The sequence below is a fragment of the Felis catus genome, chromosome B4 (genome assembly GCF_018350175.1).
Source record: "Felis catus isolate Fca126 chromosome B4, F.catus_Fca126_mat1.0, whole genome shotgun sequence".
NCBI classification, from domain to species: Eukaryota; Metazoa; Chordata; class Mammalia; order Carnivora; family Felidae; genus Felis; species Felis catus.
This window is the reverse complement of record NC_058374.1, coordinates 126,528,149-126,545,125: the sequence shown is the minus strand read 5'-3', so window position 1 is coordinate 126,545,125 and position 16,977 is coordinate 126,528,149. Positions and strand designations below refer to the sequence as shown.

At 39.7% G+C, this 16,977-nt stretch overlaps 2 protein-coding genes across 13 annotated transcripts in view; both read left to right on the top strand.

Moving 5' to 3' along the window:
- The window catches only part of CRY1 (cryptochrome circadian regulator 1), a 93,509-nt gene extending 92,231 nt beyond the window's left edge, over nt 1-1,278 (top strand). For 2 of the 3 annotated variants that reach the window (XM_003989209.6, XM_019835452.2), the window contains one exon: nt 634-1,278. The gene's annotated coding sequence lies outside the window, so the exon portion shown is untranslated. Of the gene's footprint in view, nt 1-609 lie in introns of all 3 variants that reach the window. The other variant, XM_045062270.1, reaches the window with a different exon arrangement.
- Nucleotides 1,279-4,184: 2,906 nt separating this feature from the next.
- On the top strand, nt 4,185-13,407 carry MTERF2 (mitochondrial transcription termination factor 2). 10 transcript variants are annotated; one of them, XM_045062272.1, is made up of 4 exons: nt 4,185-4,809; nt 5,924-6,037; nt 6,740-6,836; nt 11,984-13,407. In XM_045062272.1, exon 4 carries the CDS (start codon nt 12,041-12,043, stop codon nt 13,196-13,198), a length of 1,158 nt encoding a protein of 385 aa, XP_044918207.1. In that variant the 5' UTR covers nt 4,185-4,809; nt 5,924-6,037; nt 6,740-6,836; nt 11,984-12,040; the 3' UTR covers nt 13,199-13,407. The 10 variants fall into 10 exon arrangements, with proteins under 10 accessions (XP_044918207.1, XP_044918208.1, XP_011282492.1 ...); XM_045062273.1 differs by having other exon boundaries at nt 6,730-6,836; XM_011284190.4 differs by having other exon boundaries at nt 6,717-6,836.
- Nucleotides 13,408-16,977: the final 3,570 nt, after the last annotated feature.

The window sequence follows — 16,977 nt, the reverse complement described above, 5'->3', positions numbered from 1 at the left end:
TGAGTCTAAAACAACCAAAGTGACTTTTTATTGTAGTAGTATTAATATAATCCCTTTATGAACTTTTCCCCGCATCTTTGCCTCTTAAATGTTATAAGTTTCTTTTATGTATTGTGATACTTCTGAAATCTAAATTCTTTCAGGGAATAGTTTAATTTTTTAAAAAAACTGGCCCTTTTTTAGAGTTATCCAAAAAGCCATGGCTATATTCAGTTGAATTGGATGTGGCATATTATTTTATCATTTAAATTTACATGAAAAATATCTATACAGTGCATTTGCCAGTTTTTAAAGACTTTTGTTTCTTCAGTTATCTTAAACTGTGTGCTTTTTTAAAAATTATTGCTAACTATACTTACAGTAAGTATATAATTGAGTAACGTATATAATTATTGAATCAATGTGATTGATGTGCACTGGAAACTAATATATTGTATGTCAGTTATACTTTAGTAATAATATATATATATATGGACAGCAATAATAAAACATTTTAAATATTGCTCTTTTCTTAGTGCCAACCTAATTTAGATTGTAACTTTCTTGAAGATCAATAAACACTCATCAATTTTTTTATCATTTAATTCCTTGAAATCAAACTTTACCCAGTTTCTTTTTCCCCTTAAATCACAGAAAACATTCAGGAAGAATACTGTTGCAGCTGAAATTGGTGGGGAGTTCAATACTTTTTTCAGTTAAATTATTTTAAAATGTCCTTCATTGATGGAAAGCAGTTACATTTTGAAATGCATTGTTTCTAATGACATTTCTGTAGTTTTAAACTTTTTAATGAATTTCACGTAGGATGAATGGTAATTTGTATATAAAGAACTTGATAAAAAATTTGCTTAATGTAAATAGAAATAGTCACAATTAGCATAGACCCATCAATATATTTTTGATAATTTTTCATGTATGGTAAAAGTTAAAGTGGCAAACTGATATCCTGATATAAAAATTAATGTTTTGAGTGTCAATGTGGGAAGATAGGAGGTTTTTAGACTTTCTTAAAAGACTTTGTTAAAATTTTAGGACAAAATTTTCTTGACATCATTGTTTGATCTAACTTTACACTCTTTGATAATAATGTTTTAGAAAATATGTGCCATCACAATTGGTAGTTACAGCCTCTGTTAACACAGACAATATGTTTTAAAGCTTCATGTATGCCTGTTTTGACGCAAATCTGTGGAAGTATCATGTGTTAAGTTCTCCTTGTCTCCCTTTGTTCATTTACAGCTAAGTGACTTTGTTATTAAAGTATATGCATATATGGAATCTTGTGTACTTGGTGGTGGTTGTTTTTCTCTTCTTTTAAGTTTTTGTTTTAGTTAAGTGGGAGAGCATTGTTATATGAGATGTGATTACAAATTAGAGAGTCTATAAACCGCATGTAGCCATTCTGAATGAAGGAACAACTTCCAATATGTATTAAAATAGTATTTTTCAAAATTATTCCAGATAAGATTACTATCTTCCAAATACTTTGTACTTTCAAAAATAGGTATCTGCAAGAAGGATTTAAAACCAAAGAGATTTTTTTCAGGTAATGGGGCTTGTAACTATGAGTTAGTCACTACAATTAATAATGTGGGCTCTGGAGTCAAAGGCCAGGATCTGCAACTCATTAGCTTTGAGATCTTGAGCAAGTTATTAACCTTCTGTGCCTTCTTTTTTGTCTTTGAAATGGAGGGGAGAGTAGTATCTCCATCATACTACATATGAAATGCTCGTGACAGTGCCTGGCATGCGGTAGGGAGCTCACTTAAGTGTTAGCTGCAGGGCTGCCGTGCTGTGTAGCTCCCTGGATTGTGTAGGGCACAGTCTGCTTAGCTGTATGCTCTAGCTCTGGGTAGCCATCATTATTTTCATTACTATTATTATCCCATTCCTGTCTCTTGTAGGCAAGTTTTTGTCTTTTGGAATTCCAATATTTTATTTTTTTATTTTCCCAGTCTTCAGTTGTGATAGATGTTCAGTGAGATAATTGTATCAAAAAGTAAAGTAAGAGTCATTTGAATCCAAAATCCAGAAACAGTAACATTTTTATATGATGAGCATTTTAAAAAAGTATCCTAGATAGTGGATTAATACTAATTGATAAGGTCCATTACTGAGAAAAGAAAAAGTATGCCTTATCTTCTTTCACCACTGTTAATAAGGAGTGATATTTTCACTGTTTTTCATGATACTTGTATATAACAAGCCACTCTTTAGACCGGATTGTACTGTACAGTACCGAGCAATTCATAGACCTAGGATTTACCATCACCATCCAGGGGAATAAAAGATTCCGTTTTAATGAGAATAAATATTTTAGTAAAAGAACATTGTTTCAGCATAGGCATTGATATTTTGTTTTAAACATAGGGCTATTTGGTTTTTAGGGGTTTTTTTTGCAAAGCTTTTTCAGTTTGGTTTGAATTGCAAATAAAAAGAATCACTGAAAGGGAAAGACAGGTAGCAGTCGGTGTGTTCCAGTTGAGTAGATATTTGAATGCAGTGGTTTCCCGTAACTAGAGGAGCTAGTGTTCTGAAAATCCTGCTTGTGGCTGAGGGATTTAAGGCCTTTTATTCATTCAAGAAATTATATCTTGAAATCTTATTACCAAACGTGTTCTGTTCTAGCATCTTGGAAAAAATGAGTTGAGGAAACCAAGCTTTTGAAAGAACCTACATAAAGTCTTTGTTTTTACATTCACTTGAAATAAATTAGTAACTTGGGATATAAAAGACCAGTAACAGTATTATTTCTAATGCATCTCTTAAGTACTAGAAACTTTAGGATCTCCCCACAATTTCAAACATGTTTGTAATTTTTGTATGTGTGTAATATGCATTATACTGGCTTCTTTCCTCCGTCTCTCCACCCAAGTGTTGTTGTTGTTTTTTTCCCCCCTGGTTGTATTGTCCTAGAAATTCACTAAATATTTGGAATGGAAAAAACTTCAGGTAGCATTTAGTTATTATTACAGTTGACAGAGCTGACTCGGTCAGTTTCAAGTTTTGATTACAATGCACAGGGTAATAGGTATTACCATTTCTTACACAAGTCTTTGGAACCCTGGTACAAGCTAAGCTGCCAGCTCCCTAGTGTACATATCTGCTCCCTCCCTCCTGAGCAGTGACTGCAGCATGCAGTTGTAAGGCGCTTGAGTTTACTACATTCCTTGACTTCCTTCTCTTCTCTGTAACCTACTCCAATTCCTTTTCCTACATGCAGTGAAACATTTTGTTTGGTCCGGACCCCAAATCCTTATATCGCAGGAAAAAGTGTTCAATAAAGCCATGAGTAATAGGATTTTTATTTAAGGGTAACTCAGGGGAAGAAAGGTTACTGGACAATCACTACCTGACCTCATCATATGCATTAGCTACTCATTTAATTCTAGAATGTCCTGGAGACCAAAGATGATCCTGAGAGAAGGAGCTAGGATTCTTGTTGCTAGTCTGTGTAATTTAAGGTGCAGATGTTGGTCCCTCTCAAAAAGCCTGTTGAGCACAAAGTGAATATTAAGGGTAGACTCAAATTAGCATTTTCTGAGTTCCTATCATGTGCCAAATATTGTTCATAGGAAAATAAATTCTTAAGTATCCACAAGGAGTTCACGAGGCGAGAGGGCAGTCTGGAAGAATTACAGTGGTGTGAGTTCAGGCTGTTAGAACTGTGCACAGTGTGCACAGACCTCCAGCCTGGGAAAATCACAGCTTTCCTGACTCCAGCTGTACACAGGAGCATAGGACAACTAGGCAGGGTGGGGGCACCCTGTCTTTGGAAACATTTAACTGTACTTGGGATTAATCATGTTATCGGTTGTTAATGTCTTTGTCCTCCACTGTCCTACATGTAAACTCCATCAGGACAGGGAATGTACTTTTAAAACCCCCTTTGTCTTGTCCACCGGTGTCTTCTCATTTGCGGTTTCACATGCTTGGCACTTAATAGGCATACCATAAATATTTGTTGATTGATAGATAAGTGTGAGAATAAATGGGATGGACACTGAGACTGGCTTTAAGGAGAAATTAGTTTATAAGGTGAGCATCACAGGTAATAATTAGAATGGAACTGGACAGTTTGTCGGAAAAAACAAGTGTTCAGGTGAAAGCAGCAGGAGAGAGCTTTTAAAGACGAATCAGACATTCGCTGACTACTGGGGGCGGGTGGGAGGGGGGTAGCAGGGAGACTAGATATGTTCCAAAGAGGTTTGGGGGTTGTTTTGTTTTGACTACATTTCTTTTATAAATTAGTTCTTTCCTATGGAATTATTTTGGGAATTCTAAATGGCTGTTGCTTAAAGACACAGCGGCTTCTGAATTCTACATTTTTTCTTATGGGCTGGTGACATTCCTCAAGGGACAAAACGACCGGAACTCCCGTTTCCTAAATGCTGGTAAGGAAAGGGTGTGAAAACAGCCTCAGTAATTGCTGGCTCCTGGCTCTGTTCCCACGAAAGCTGATTCCCACGCTGGCAGGCCTCCTCCGCGCAGCCCCGCTTTGCGTAGGGTCACGTAACCTGTGTCCTGCGCCCTGATTGGTTGCGTTGGGACTCCGGGGACATACGTCTGCGAGCTCACGTCTGGCGGGGGGGGGCGGCTCTCAGGTCTGTGGGTAGAGGGGCTGGTGGCCTGGGTGGCACTCCTGAGGGAAATTCGCCGGCTTCTTGGGACCCTGGTCTCGGGACCTTGATCCTGTTCCCAGGCCTGGGGAAGACGGCCCACCAAGGGAAACCTTCGCGGGGTGGGGGGGAGGGACGAAGGACGGAGCCAGAGACCCGGGACCGACTGTGTCTTCAACGGAGCGGACAGGTGAGTCCCAACGCCTTCTCCGCCCCTGGGGGTGAGCACCACCAGCGTCGCAGGGGCCGACTGGCGGGGGCCAGGGGCTGGGGACCTTGGGCCGCGCACGGCGAAACCAGTCTCCTGTTCAGTCGCCCAACTCCGTCTGCCTGGCGGGGGTGGATGCCTCGGCGCCGTAGGTCAGAAGTTTCTCTGGAAACGCGCGGGCCCCACGAGATGGATGTGGGGCTGTGGATTATTGCCCGAGAGTCTTTTCCTTCGGTCCTCGTTTTTACCTATAAACACTGGGGTTAATTTGAAACTGTCAGCAGATCATACATGTTATAAAGGTAGAACTTAATTGAAATTACTGGTGTTGTAGAGGGGACTGTTAAGGATGAAAATTGTGCATTTCACTCCTCAGAAATGCTTCAGAATAGCCCACATTGTGACTTAACACACATTTGCTAAGAGAATTATTACTGTGTAGGGCACAGGGAAAGAGCTGTACCCTAGAACCAAGTTGTTGGGTTTAAATCCAAGGCCTGCCCTTTGTTAGCTGAGCAACCCTGGGCAAGTTACTTTACCTGCATCTGTTTCTTCATCTTTAAAATGGGTTGTTGGGGCGCCTGGGTGGCTCAGTCGTTTGAGCGTCCGACTTTGGCTCAGGTCATGATCTCATAGTTCATGAGTTCGAGTCCCGCATCGGGCTCTGTGCTGACAGCTCGGAGCCTGGAGCCTGGAGCCTGCTTCGCATTCTGTGTCTCCCTCTCTGTCTACCCCTGCCCCACTCATGCTCTGTCTCTCTGTCTCTGTCTCTCAAAAATAAACATTAAAAAAAAAAAATTAAAATGGGTGGTTGTGATAACTTAATAAATTTTCTGAATACTCTGTAAGTAGTTTATGGTATTAGCCCAATTTAGTCTTCACAGTCACCCAGGATGTAGGGTCCCTGTTTTCCTGACACTCCCCACTGAGGCTCAGAAAGGTGTCATGACTTCCTTAAGTCACAGCACAACTAATGACCAGGAGTTAAGCCCATACAGATCACAGTTTTAGCCACCACATTAGGATGCCTCACCAACTTGGTTTGTTCATTTAGTTTCAGTTAACAAATACTGATTTTGTTCCCCTGTGGACCAAGTTCTTTGCTGGGTGCGAGAGACAGAGCAGAACGGCACACAGACCTTGCCCTCCCAGTGCTTGCAGAGAGTCTGTGGCTCTCACCAGGTTCTCCAGTGCTGTTTGTGATCCCAAGGTATGAAGAATCATTTTAGCAGAAGAGCTAGTGTCTAGTGTAATGTCTAACAACACAGCATGAGCTTAAAAAAAAGAAGAGAAAAAGAAAAAAACTGGTTGAATGGGTGAAGAACTTAGAGGAGTTAGGGTCAAGAGCAGGGTGCTGTGGAAGAGCACACACAAAGGTCCACCTGCCCAGCCTCTTAGAGTCAGCAAATGCCAGTCTAGTGAAGTGTAGGGAAGCAATTCATTGGAACATGGTGATGACCAGTCTCTGCCCTCATGGAGGGTGACAGAAACAACACATGAACAGCTGCAACAATGACAGGTGGCACCAAGGACCAGTCTCTGGTGCTGTGAGAGCCTATAATGAGGGCAGGAGGCTTCATCTGTTTATGAAAGTCAAGGAGGTCTAAGAAAGTGACAGACCTAGGGGTTAGACAGGGGTACTTTGGGCATGGGGAACAGCACTCAGTCTTCAAAGACCCTGTGGTGTGAATGTGTAGAGCACCAGAGACTGAAAAGAACTGGTGGATTTTTTTTTTTTTTTTGGCCGGGGCGGGGGGGGGGGGGGGGGGGGGAGGCGGGGTTGGGGAAGGTGCAGGCACAGATTCAGGTGGTGACAGAGACCAGACAGAGAGGCCTCTTAGGCCATGGTATAAGGCATTTTTATTTTGTTTTATGTCTTTATCCTAAAGTGCCACTGAAAAGTTTATTGCAGGGACATGACAAGATCACATTTTGAGAAGTTGGAGAGAAGCTCAAGTGATTAACTGAAGCCCTGGATGAAAACAGGATCTCTAAGGAGAAACTGTAAGGTAAGAAGGGGAGAGGGTCTAAATCAAGTCTTGAAGATGGGCCTGCAAAGGAGACAGATAAAGGGAAGTCAGAGTGGAGGAAGGAAGGGGGAGAACTGGGAGGATGGGGAGTCCTGGAAATCAGGTGAGAGTATTTCGTGGAGAAAGTGGTCAACTGTGCTGAAAGCTGCAGAGGTCAAAAGAGAGAGGAACTAAAAGTGCTCATTGGCTCTAATCACATGGAAATTGTCTTTATTGGGATCTATGTAGGGAGGAGGGGAGGAAATGGAGAGAAAAGAAAGATCTGTGAGAATTAACTGAGAGTAAGAGAAAATAGGGTTTTAGGTGGAGTGGCAGTGAGAAGAGACTTTGAATTGAAGGGTGGGAGCCCCAGAGAGGAGGACAACTGAAAGAGTGATTTTACAAGGAAGAAAGGGTCTGGATGTCTCAGGCCGGACAGGTTGGGGTCAGTACAGGGCAGGGATTACCCTGGATACTGAAGGGTATACTTGTAGCAGAGGGGAGATACCAGAAGATTTAAGTTTGGTGTGATGAGTTGCTCTCCTTTCTTTGCACAGATTAGAGGCAAGAGCATTGGTTGAGAGTAGAATAGGGGTTGAGGGAAGCTAGAGGTCCAAGCTGAGGAGATTTGACATCCTTGGTGGGGGATGTGCAAGAGTGAATTGCCCCAGAGATTGTTTTAGAATGGTCTGGCAGAGGGGGCCAAGTATGCAGCAAAGAAATTAGCCTCCTGGCTTATTCAGGGAATTGCAAAATAATAGGGAATTGAGGATGGAAGCTAGGTAGAATGAAAAGCTGCATTTTTTTTTAATGCTTATTTATTTGGGGAGAGAGAGCATGAACTGGGGAGGGACAGAGAGAGGAAGAGAGAGGGTCCCAAGCAGGCTCCACACTGTCAGTGCAGAGCCCAACTTGGGACTCGATCTCCTGAACTGTGAGATCATGATTTGAGCCAAAAGCAAGAGTTGGATGCTTAACCAACTGAACCACCCAGGCGCCCCAAAGCTACATTTAACGTATAGTAAAGGAGGCCTCACAAATCATGGGGAAGGAAAGGACTGTTCAAAAACAGTGCTTGGAGATAGCCAAACTGTTGATAATCTGTTTAGACTTGCCGCTCATAACAGAAATTTCAAGTGAATTAAAGGAGCTGTCTTTTTTAAATCAAACAAAAATATAGAAGGACATATGGGTGAATTTTTGTCATCATGTAGTGCATAAAGCAGTAGGAATCATCAAGGGAAACTTCCATGACCCTTCGACCACTTAAAATTAACCACTTTGTTCTGACACATGCTATATTATGTATGAACCTTGAAGACATTATGCTAAGTGACACAAGCCAGATGCAATGGGACAAATATTGTAAGACTCCACTAATATGAAGTACCAAGGATAGGCAAATTCCTAGAGACCAAAAGTAGAATAGAAGTTACAAGGGGGCTGAGAGGAGGAAGGAGTGGGGAATTACTGTTTTATGGGAATAGAGTTTGTGTTTGGGGTGATGAGAAAGTTCTGGAAATCATGGTAGTGGTTGTACAACATTGTGGATTTACTTCATGCCACTGAAAATTGTATACTTAAAAATGGTAAGAATGGGGGGTGCCTGGGTGACTCTGTCCGTTGAGTGTCCGACTCTTGATTTTGGTTCAGGTAATGATTCCAGGGTCATGGGATCGAGCCCTGCGTCGAGCTCCATGCTGAGCATCAAGCCTGTGGATTCTCTCTCTCTCTTCCTTTGCTCCTTCCCTGCTTGCGCACACTCTGACTTTCTCTCTGAACAAATAAGTAAATAAATTTTTTTAAAAGGTTAAATGAGAAAAATTTATATCTTAGTACAATAAAAAAAAAAGTAACCATTTTGGTATGCTGGAATGTACCTTCAATAACTAAAAGTGAACTGGAGAAAATCTTTCCAAAAACAAGAGGATTATTTTTTTAATAGATGAAGAGTTTATGTAAGTCAGTTTTTAAAAAGCAGAAAGATTGCTATTTAAAAAGGCTGGAATAGGGGCACCTGGGTGAGTCAGTCAGTTAAGGGTCCAACTTCGGCTTCAGTCATGATTTCTCAGTTCACCAGTTCAAGCCCCATGTCCGGCTCTGTGCTGACAGCTCAGCGCCTGGAGCCTGTTTCAGATTCTGTGTCTGTGTCTCTCTCTTTCTCTCTCTCTTTCAAAAAGAAACAAACATTAAAAAAAAAAAATTTTTTTTAAGGCAGGAATAGCTAATTCACTAAAGGAAATAGATGGTCAAAATAATTCATTAAGCTCTGCCTCATTAATACAAGAAAACAAAGTTAAATTAGTGTTGTGGTCATTTTTTACAAAATAAAATTAAAACTAATGAGAAAATCGGTCATACTGCTTGTGACAAGGTCATCTGACATTTGTTCTGGATTATAAAATAACAACCTAGCTTTTCAAATGTTCACATACTCCTCTTCAATAATTCCATTCCTAGGAATTCATTCTAAAAGAAAATAATAGCATACTTGATGTTACGGAATGAATCACAAAATTATATCTATCCCATATGTCATGTGCTCATTTTAAATGTTTAGAGTGTTTTTGATGCCAAGTTTAGATACTTAGAGTGGATTAAAAAATAGAATAAATAAACTGTGTATATATAAATGTGTGTTAATTACAGAGGATTCACACATTTGTGCTTTTCACTTTTCTTTGTCAACTGTGTTTGCTCATCAGAGAGAAAGAAAGAGCAAGACAGGCAGCTTTAATTATGAGACAACCCACCTGAGCACATGATAGTTCACCCTGGAGTAAGCAGGAAATGTGAGACGGCCTGCTTTACCCTCAGCCTCATTGGGCAGGAGCATCTTGCTGTGGTCAATGTGGTGCTAGTGTTTAGTCTGTCATTTTGTGTAATGTGACCCCCACACTAAGCCAACTATTTCATCTGGTGCTTAGCCAAACACTGGGATCTGCTCCAGTGCTTGAGGAACCCCTTGCTGGACTGGACTTCCCTAGAAGGCATTATGTTGGTATTTAATGTGGTGCCGGTTTAAGACATTTTCAAGAAAAATTCTGAGTCTTCACAATTTCAAATTGTAGGCTGAGCTTACACCCTAATTCTCATATACCAGGTAACCTTCCTTGTATGTAGTTCAAAATTATAATAAAGGGTGCAAGAATCAGAAAAAAAAAAACAGGCATGTATGTCAGATATGAACAGTTGTCTATAGGTGGTAGAGTTGTGACTTTTTCCACTTCCTTATTCTTTTCAGAGTTGGGCAGATCCTCTGAAGTGAGAACGTATTGCTTTTATAAACTGTCACTTGAGACGACCGAAGCATTTAAAATAGTTTTCACAATTTTCACTTACTCTTTGTAAATAATGTACTTCTGTCTAAAATACAATTTAAACTCCTATTACTACAAGAATTTTAGCTCCAAATATTTCCTGGTAATGGCTACTATTTATTGAGCACTTACTATGTACCAGGCTTTGTGCATAGTCCTGGACATGCATTTGAACCCTCACGGTATTCCTGTAAAGTTTATGTCAAGTTAAAGTTGTCTCCATTTTACAGATGATCCTGAGGAGTAGTAGTACATTTACTATATTGTAGTAGTATTGAACATTTACTGTGAGACACTGTTCTAGTCACTACTTGTTTACATACTTAATCTGAGGCTAAGTAACTTTCCCAAGATGACCCCATAAATTAGAACCAGGACTGAACATGGGCATCTTAACCACGGAGTCCATTTTCCTTCCAGCATGTGGTACAGATGTGAGGCCCAAGATTGTGGAGTGTGGGGCTCCATGTGCCCATCATTATGCAGTATCTCCCTCTTCCTTCCTGTTAAAAATCCATGGTCCTCTTAGAAATTTTATAAAATAGCCTAATATTTATATCTTGGCTCTTTAGGAATCATCTAAAGGAAACTAGTATTAGGAATTACATTAAAAAAAAAAAAACTGGTTGAACCACTCGAAGTAAAACAGAAACTACGCTTACAGTTATTTTAGACACCATGGACACTAACAATGAGCTATTATTACAAATGGTAAACCAAAATGAGAACATTGTTACTTGTTATTTTTCCTTAGAGAATAGTGATTTATTTGCATTAGTTGGGACAGGCTTGAAAGTGAAAAGTCCTTGGCATATGTGGCAATGGCATTATTAAATAGTTTCACAACTATCCGGGATTGGATTATGGCTTTTTTCAACTTTCCTTCAAACCTACAAATAATAAGGAAGGCTGTTAACTAGCTAAATAGTTCACTACATGCTTTTATGCCAGGGATGTGACACTTAACCACTCTCACGTGCTGAAAGTTCAAACAGTAAACTAGGCATGTTTTAATTACCAGAGAATAACAAGAAAATAGCACGGAAGTCGATAATGCAGGAAGCACAGTGTAGCCATCTCTAGGTACGTAAAGCTGTCAAGTGGGGCAGCTGGTTAGACTATTGTGCAAGTATGGACCCCGTTCCACTTAGTGTGACTGCCCACTGCTCCACTGGGGCAGTCACAGCGTTTCTCATTTTGCCTAGCTAAGATTTACCTTAATTTTAGGTTTATGAAAAGGATTTTCACATAATTCTGACGAAACAAGCTTACACTTATTATTTTCAATAAAATGACTTTGGGTAATAATTATTTAGCAAAAGTATTTACTCTAAAATATAAAATTAGAGATGACTCCCCCCCCCATAAGTATTTGCTTCAGCTAAACATAAACTTGAAAATGTAAAATGTTAAAAAAAAAAAAACAAAAAACAAAAGCTGTGTGTGTGTGTATTAGTAAAATATGTCTCCTAAAGAAAAACATAACGAGTTGTAGAAAAGGGAATTTGTATCAGAATGACATTTGAGGTCTTTGAATCTTTGAACTGTTTGTGGCCTTACTACTGATCTGTAAAAATGGAAACTACTTCACAAGGTTGTGGCAAAGCTCACACAATGTTTATAGTGTAGAAGATGTCTAAGTTGTGATGAGGTATGTTAGTTACTTTATACATTTAAGATATATGTAATATTCCACAAAAAGTTTGAAGCCAACTTTGGCAAAATTCAGCTTTCCTGTCTAATTTACATCCATGTTATTTCTGTGCTTACTACTGACAGCCCAAATTTGTGCTCCATATGTTAAAACCTGCATTTTCTTTCTTACAGGTGCAATAAATACCTTCTGAGTCCCAGGACGGTGGCAATTAGCCACTGGTTGCAGGCATGTTGTGGAAGTTGCTGATAAGATCCCAGCCCTGCAGGCTGTGTTCTTTCAGAAAGATGCTATCGGCTCCAAAATACAGACCCTTTCTAGCATGCTTCACCTATACAAATGATCATCAGTCAAACAAAGAAAATAAAAGAACAGTGGAAAAGCTCTATAAATTTTCAGTCGACATCAGGAAAATTCGCAGACTAAAAGGATGGGTACTTTTTGAGGATGAAACCTATGTTGAAGAAATCGCAAATGTTTTACAACAACTAGGTGCTAATGAAACCGCTGTAGCCAGTATTTTGGAACGCTGCCCAGAAGCAATTGTCTGCAGTCCAACGGCTGTTAACACCCAGAGAGAACTCTGGCAGTTGGTCTGCAAAAACGAGCAAGAGTTAGTCAAGTTAATAGAACAGTTTCCAGAATCTTTCTTTACTGTTACAGACCAGGAAACTCAGAAGCTGAACATTCAGTTCTTTCAAGAGTTGGGACTCAAAAATGTGGTCATTAGCAGGTTTTTGACAACTGCATCTAATATTTTTCATAATCCTATTGAGAAAAATAAGCAAATGATAAGTATTCTCCAAGAGAGTTACCTAAATTTAGGTGGCTCCGAAGCCAACGTGAAAGTTTGGTTACTGAAATTATTAAGCCAAAACCCATTTATTTTGCTGAATTCTTCTGCAGCTATAAAGGAAACACTAGAATTTCTCCAGGAGCAAGGTTTCACAAACTTTGATATTCTCCAGCTTCTCTCCAAACTCAAAGGATTTCTTTTTCACCTTTGCCCCAGAAGTATACAGAACAGCATTTCCTTCTCTAAAAATGTTTTTAAATGCACAGATCATGACCTGAAGCAATTAGTTTTGAAATGTCCTGCCATTTTATATTATTCTGTTCCAGTTTTGGAAGAGAGAATTCAGGGATTATTGAAAGAAGGAATTTCCATAGCTCAGATAAAAGAGACGCCAATGGTTCTTGAATTAACACCGCAGATAGTACAGTACAGGATAAAGAAACTGAATTCCCTAGGCTATAGAATAAAGGATGGACATCTGGTAAATCTAAGTGGAACAAAAAAGGAATTTGAGGCTAACTTCGGCAAAATTCAGGCCAAAAAAGGAAGGCCATTGTTTAACCCTGTGGCACCATTAAACATTGAAGAGTAACTTGCAGACTGCTGCTGCTTTCTAGCATTGCAGAGTGAAGCTGAGTAGCAGGGACTGGAGTCAGTTTGTAGGCACTAGTAATTTTAAGAAACTGCTTAGCTTCTGAGTTGTCTTAAGTTACATCTGAGTAGATAATCTCTGACTCATTTGCTATATTTTAAGATATAAACTGCATTTATTTTAAATAAAGTTGGTAATTTTGACTTTGAGCTATTTCAAAAACTCCTATACTAGTAAATGGCACATCAGAGTGATACTTTGCGAGTGAATCATTTCTAAGATACTGACAAGTACACTCCCTTAATTCAAAGCATGGATATATTTTTATTTAAATAGTACATTTCATCTGGAACACAGACTCTGTCTTCTTCCTCACCACCAGCTCTGAAACATCACTCTAATGTGGTCTGAATTCTATAGACTGGTGTTAAGTGAAACAATAAGCAAACTTCTAATACATTTTTTTTAAGAGCAAGCTGATTTCATCTCTTGGTTGGGGTAAGCAAGTGCCTTTGAGAACAAAGTATTTCTCATCCAAAAAGAATAGAGCTTATTTGTGTGGTGAGCTTAAAACTGACCATCTCAGAGAACTCTTATGTGCATTACTTTCCCCGTTTTACAGATAAGGAAATAAGCTTAGAGCAGCCTGCCTGCCAAGCGACAGGGCCCAGATGTACTATGATCTGACTTCTGTTCAAACCTATGGACAGTAAAAGGATTGCTTAGGAGTTGGCATAAGAAAAGTCATGCCCTTACCTGACATGCCAAAGGAGTGCTAACAACAAATTTAGGGATTTTTATGAAAATTGTAAAATTCCTTAAATGTGAAATGATCTAACTTACATACATTTGAAGTAAGCAACTTTTTAGAAAACTCTGAAAATCCAGGTCTGGCTCTTTGAAAGGGAAAGTGTGTGACGGTTGGTACTGATTTTAGTTAGTATTCCAAGTTTCTCTTTCTAAATCTTGTTCCAAGATATACATTACCCAGATAAAGACTGGCTCACGTTCATCTGTGGAGCTTGAACTCTGTAACAAATCGACAACCAAACAGTTGACTCTGACATTCAAACATCTATGTGCTATGTGTGCATGGCCTTAAGTAATGAAACACCTATAAAAAATACAGGCCATGTTTTTATTCATTCAGCAAATGCAAGTAACCCTTACCATCCAAATCTGTTTGGTTCCTTAGGATAGTGAAAGACATTTCTATGCAGCATCTACTAAGAGCCAGGCATGCTGTGCTTTAGAATCCTTAAAGTTGAGTACCACTATTTACTGTTCTATAGATGCGATGCAGGCAGAGAAAGGGTTAAGTCACCTACCCGAAGGTTAGGTGACCTACACAGGAAGGTTCAAGAAAAAGAATGGCAGTCAATAAAAGCCGCGCCAGGATTGAGTGCCAGATAAGAAGAGCACCGCAATGCCATCTAAGGAACAGGATCTCACTAAGAGTGATGGGAAACCATTGGAAAGAGTTTAGTTTGGTTCTTGTCCTCACAAAATAATGGTAAGCTTTATCTTTTATTCTCAAAAGTGTCCTAGTTTTGATTATATATTATATGGTTGCCTTAGTAGTTCTATTGTATTTTGAGATACCTACTAGATATCTGAGATGTCAAACAGGCAAATGGCAGTTGGAACTGTGAGAAGTCAGGACCAGAGATAAATACTCTGGGGTCATTTGAGTATCTATGGTATTTAAAGCTACAACTCTGAATGAGGCTGCCCAGAGATACAGATTTATAGTACTGGCTGGTTGTGCCTGGAATGGCACAAAGAAGTCTGCCAAGGACAGAGGGCAAGGTTAATAATACCGAGTGCCATGGAGCGGTTAACTAAGATACAGATTTTAAGTGGCCATGGATTTGGCAAAAAAGGATATCACTGGTTGGCCCTAACAAGTGTGACTGGTGCATTGAGAAAGGAAGGCAACCAGAGTGGGTTGAGAGAATAGGAAAGGAGTAAGAGGCAGGGACTAGATGAAGTTTTTCAACAAATGCTGCTGCAAAAGGAAGCAGGAAAATGGAAGTTGTAAGATGAGGCATAATTTTCTTTCAAGAAACCAAATATCAGAACATGCTGATGGATATGACCCAGGAGAGAGATGGAGGAGAGATGGAAAAGCTGCAGGATTAATATCCTTCAGGAAGTGAAAGTGGAGTGAGTGGATCTGAGCAGAGATCATAGTCCTGGTCCACATGGGAACAGATGTAGGCAGGTTGATGGAGGGGGTAGTGTGAGAGGAGAGGTGCTGTCAGGTTGCCTCTTTTTTACAGAGGGCAGTAGAACCGGTGGGAAGTACTGCAGAAGGGCTGGAAAGACAAGGTGTGAAATGGTTATCTTGAGGAGTAAGAAAATGAACATACAAGAAGGTCTGTAAGAAAGTTTGGCAGAGTTCAGTGGCCATTAATTTTAAAAAAGCCTAGTCAGTACATCAGCAAAATTTAGGTGCTCGGGTCCAGGCATGGAAAACCAGAGGCAGTTACAGTTACAAAAATATATTTGTAGCTTACTCTGACTTGACAAGATTCATTTTTTTTAGTAACTTTGAGAGAGCAGGAGACGGGCAGAGAGAGAATCTTCAGCAGGCTCCACGCTCAGCAAGGAGCCTGACGTTGGGCTCAATCCCATGACCACGGGATCATGACCTAAGCCAAAGTCCAGAGTCAACACTCAACCAACTGAGGCACGCAGGCGCCCCTGACAAGATTAATTTTTTTAGAAATCCATATTCACGGCAAAAACTCCAGTACACAGACTTTATTTTCCCTTAGACCAAATCCTGTTCGGTTAGTTTTAGCCCTTGGACCTTTCTGCCTTTTTCCATAATTGCATTCTTATTCAGCTCTTCCTATGAATAAAATTTAAAATATTCAAAATCAACCATATAGCAAGGAGAGACATCCTTACATAGACACTAGAGTCAAGTTTTATTTCTTCTGTGAAAAAAGGTTCTAATAACAAAATTCTTTGAACGGTTTATAATTACACTAAATTCACTTCTGTGACAAAATGTAATTAGCTGCCAAAATAAATAGGATTATAAGACTCCTAGGGAACTCAAGTTAGCCTGGTAAATCAAGTGTCTATAGTCAGCACTGAATGCCAACAGCAGAATGAAGGACTAGTTACTGAGTAGCCCCATTTCTGTTTCTGGACATAAGCTGGAGAAATTGTGACTTACATGAATTCAAAAGTGATAATGGGAAATTTCAACCAACACTGAAAGCCTGTTTCATATTTGTGAATAAGAGCTACGTCTCCCATACTGATTAAATCTGAGAATGTATGGCCAGCACCGGGCCGTAAGTAGATACCCAGTAACCAATTTTCTACCTTCCTCTAACTGGTTCCCAACTCTCTGAGTCTCTTCTGTCCAGGGAGGGGTCTAAGTTGGTTCCACAGTTACTTAGGACAGAGTGAAGTGCTGCCTACTTCTAGATCAGGTCCCAAATTGTAGAGAGCACAGGGATCCCATGTAGAGGCTGTTCAACTGCAGTCCCAGGCCCCACGCTGCAGAGACTCCGAAAGTTGGGGTCACACCTAGAAATCTGCATTTTTAGTCTTCAACACAGTCGTCTAAGAGATGTTTGTATTTCATTGTATTAGTATCAAAACACACAGAGACGTTTTGTCATGTTTGTGCATTAGTATCAAACATTAAAAACAGGCTACAGTACTTTCTGCCATGTAACTAAAAATTTTAAGACTGCCCTGTTTTTCCTTTAAATTCCTTTATTTCCTCAGATCTTTATGAAACATTTTGTCTTTTG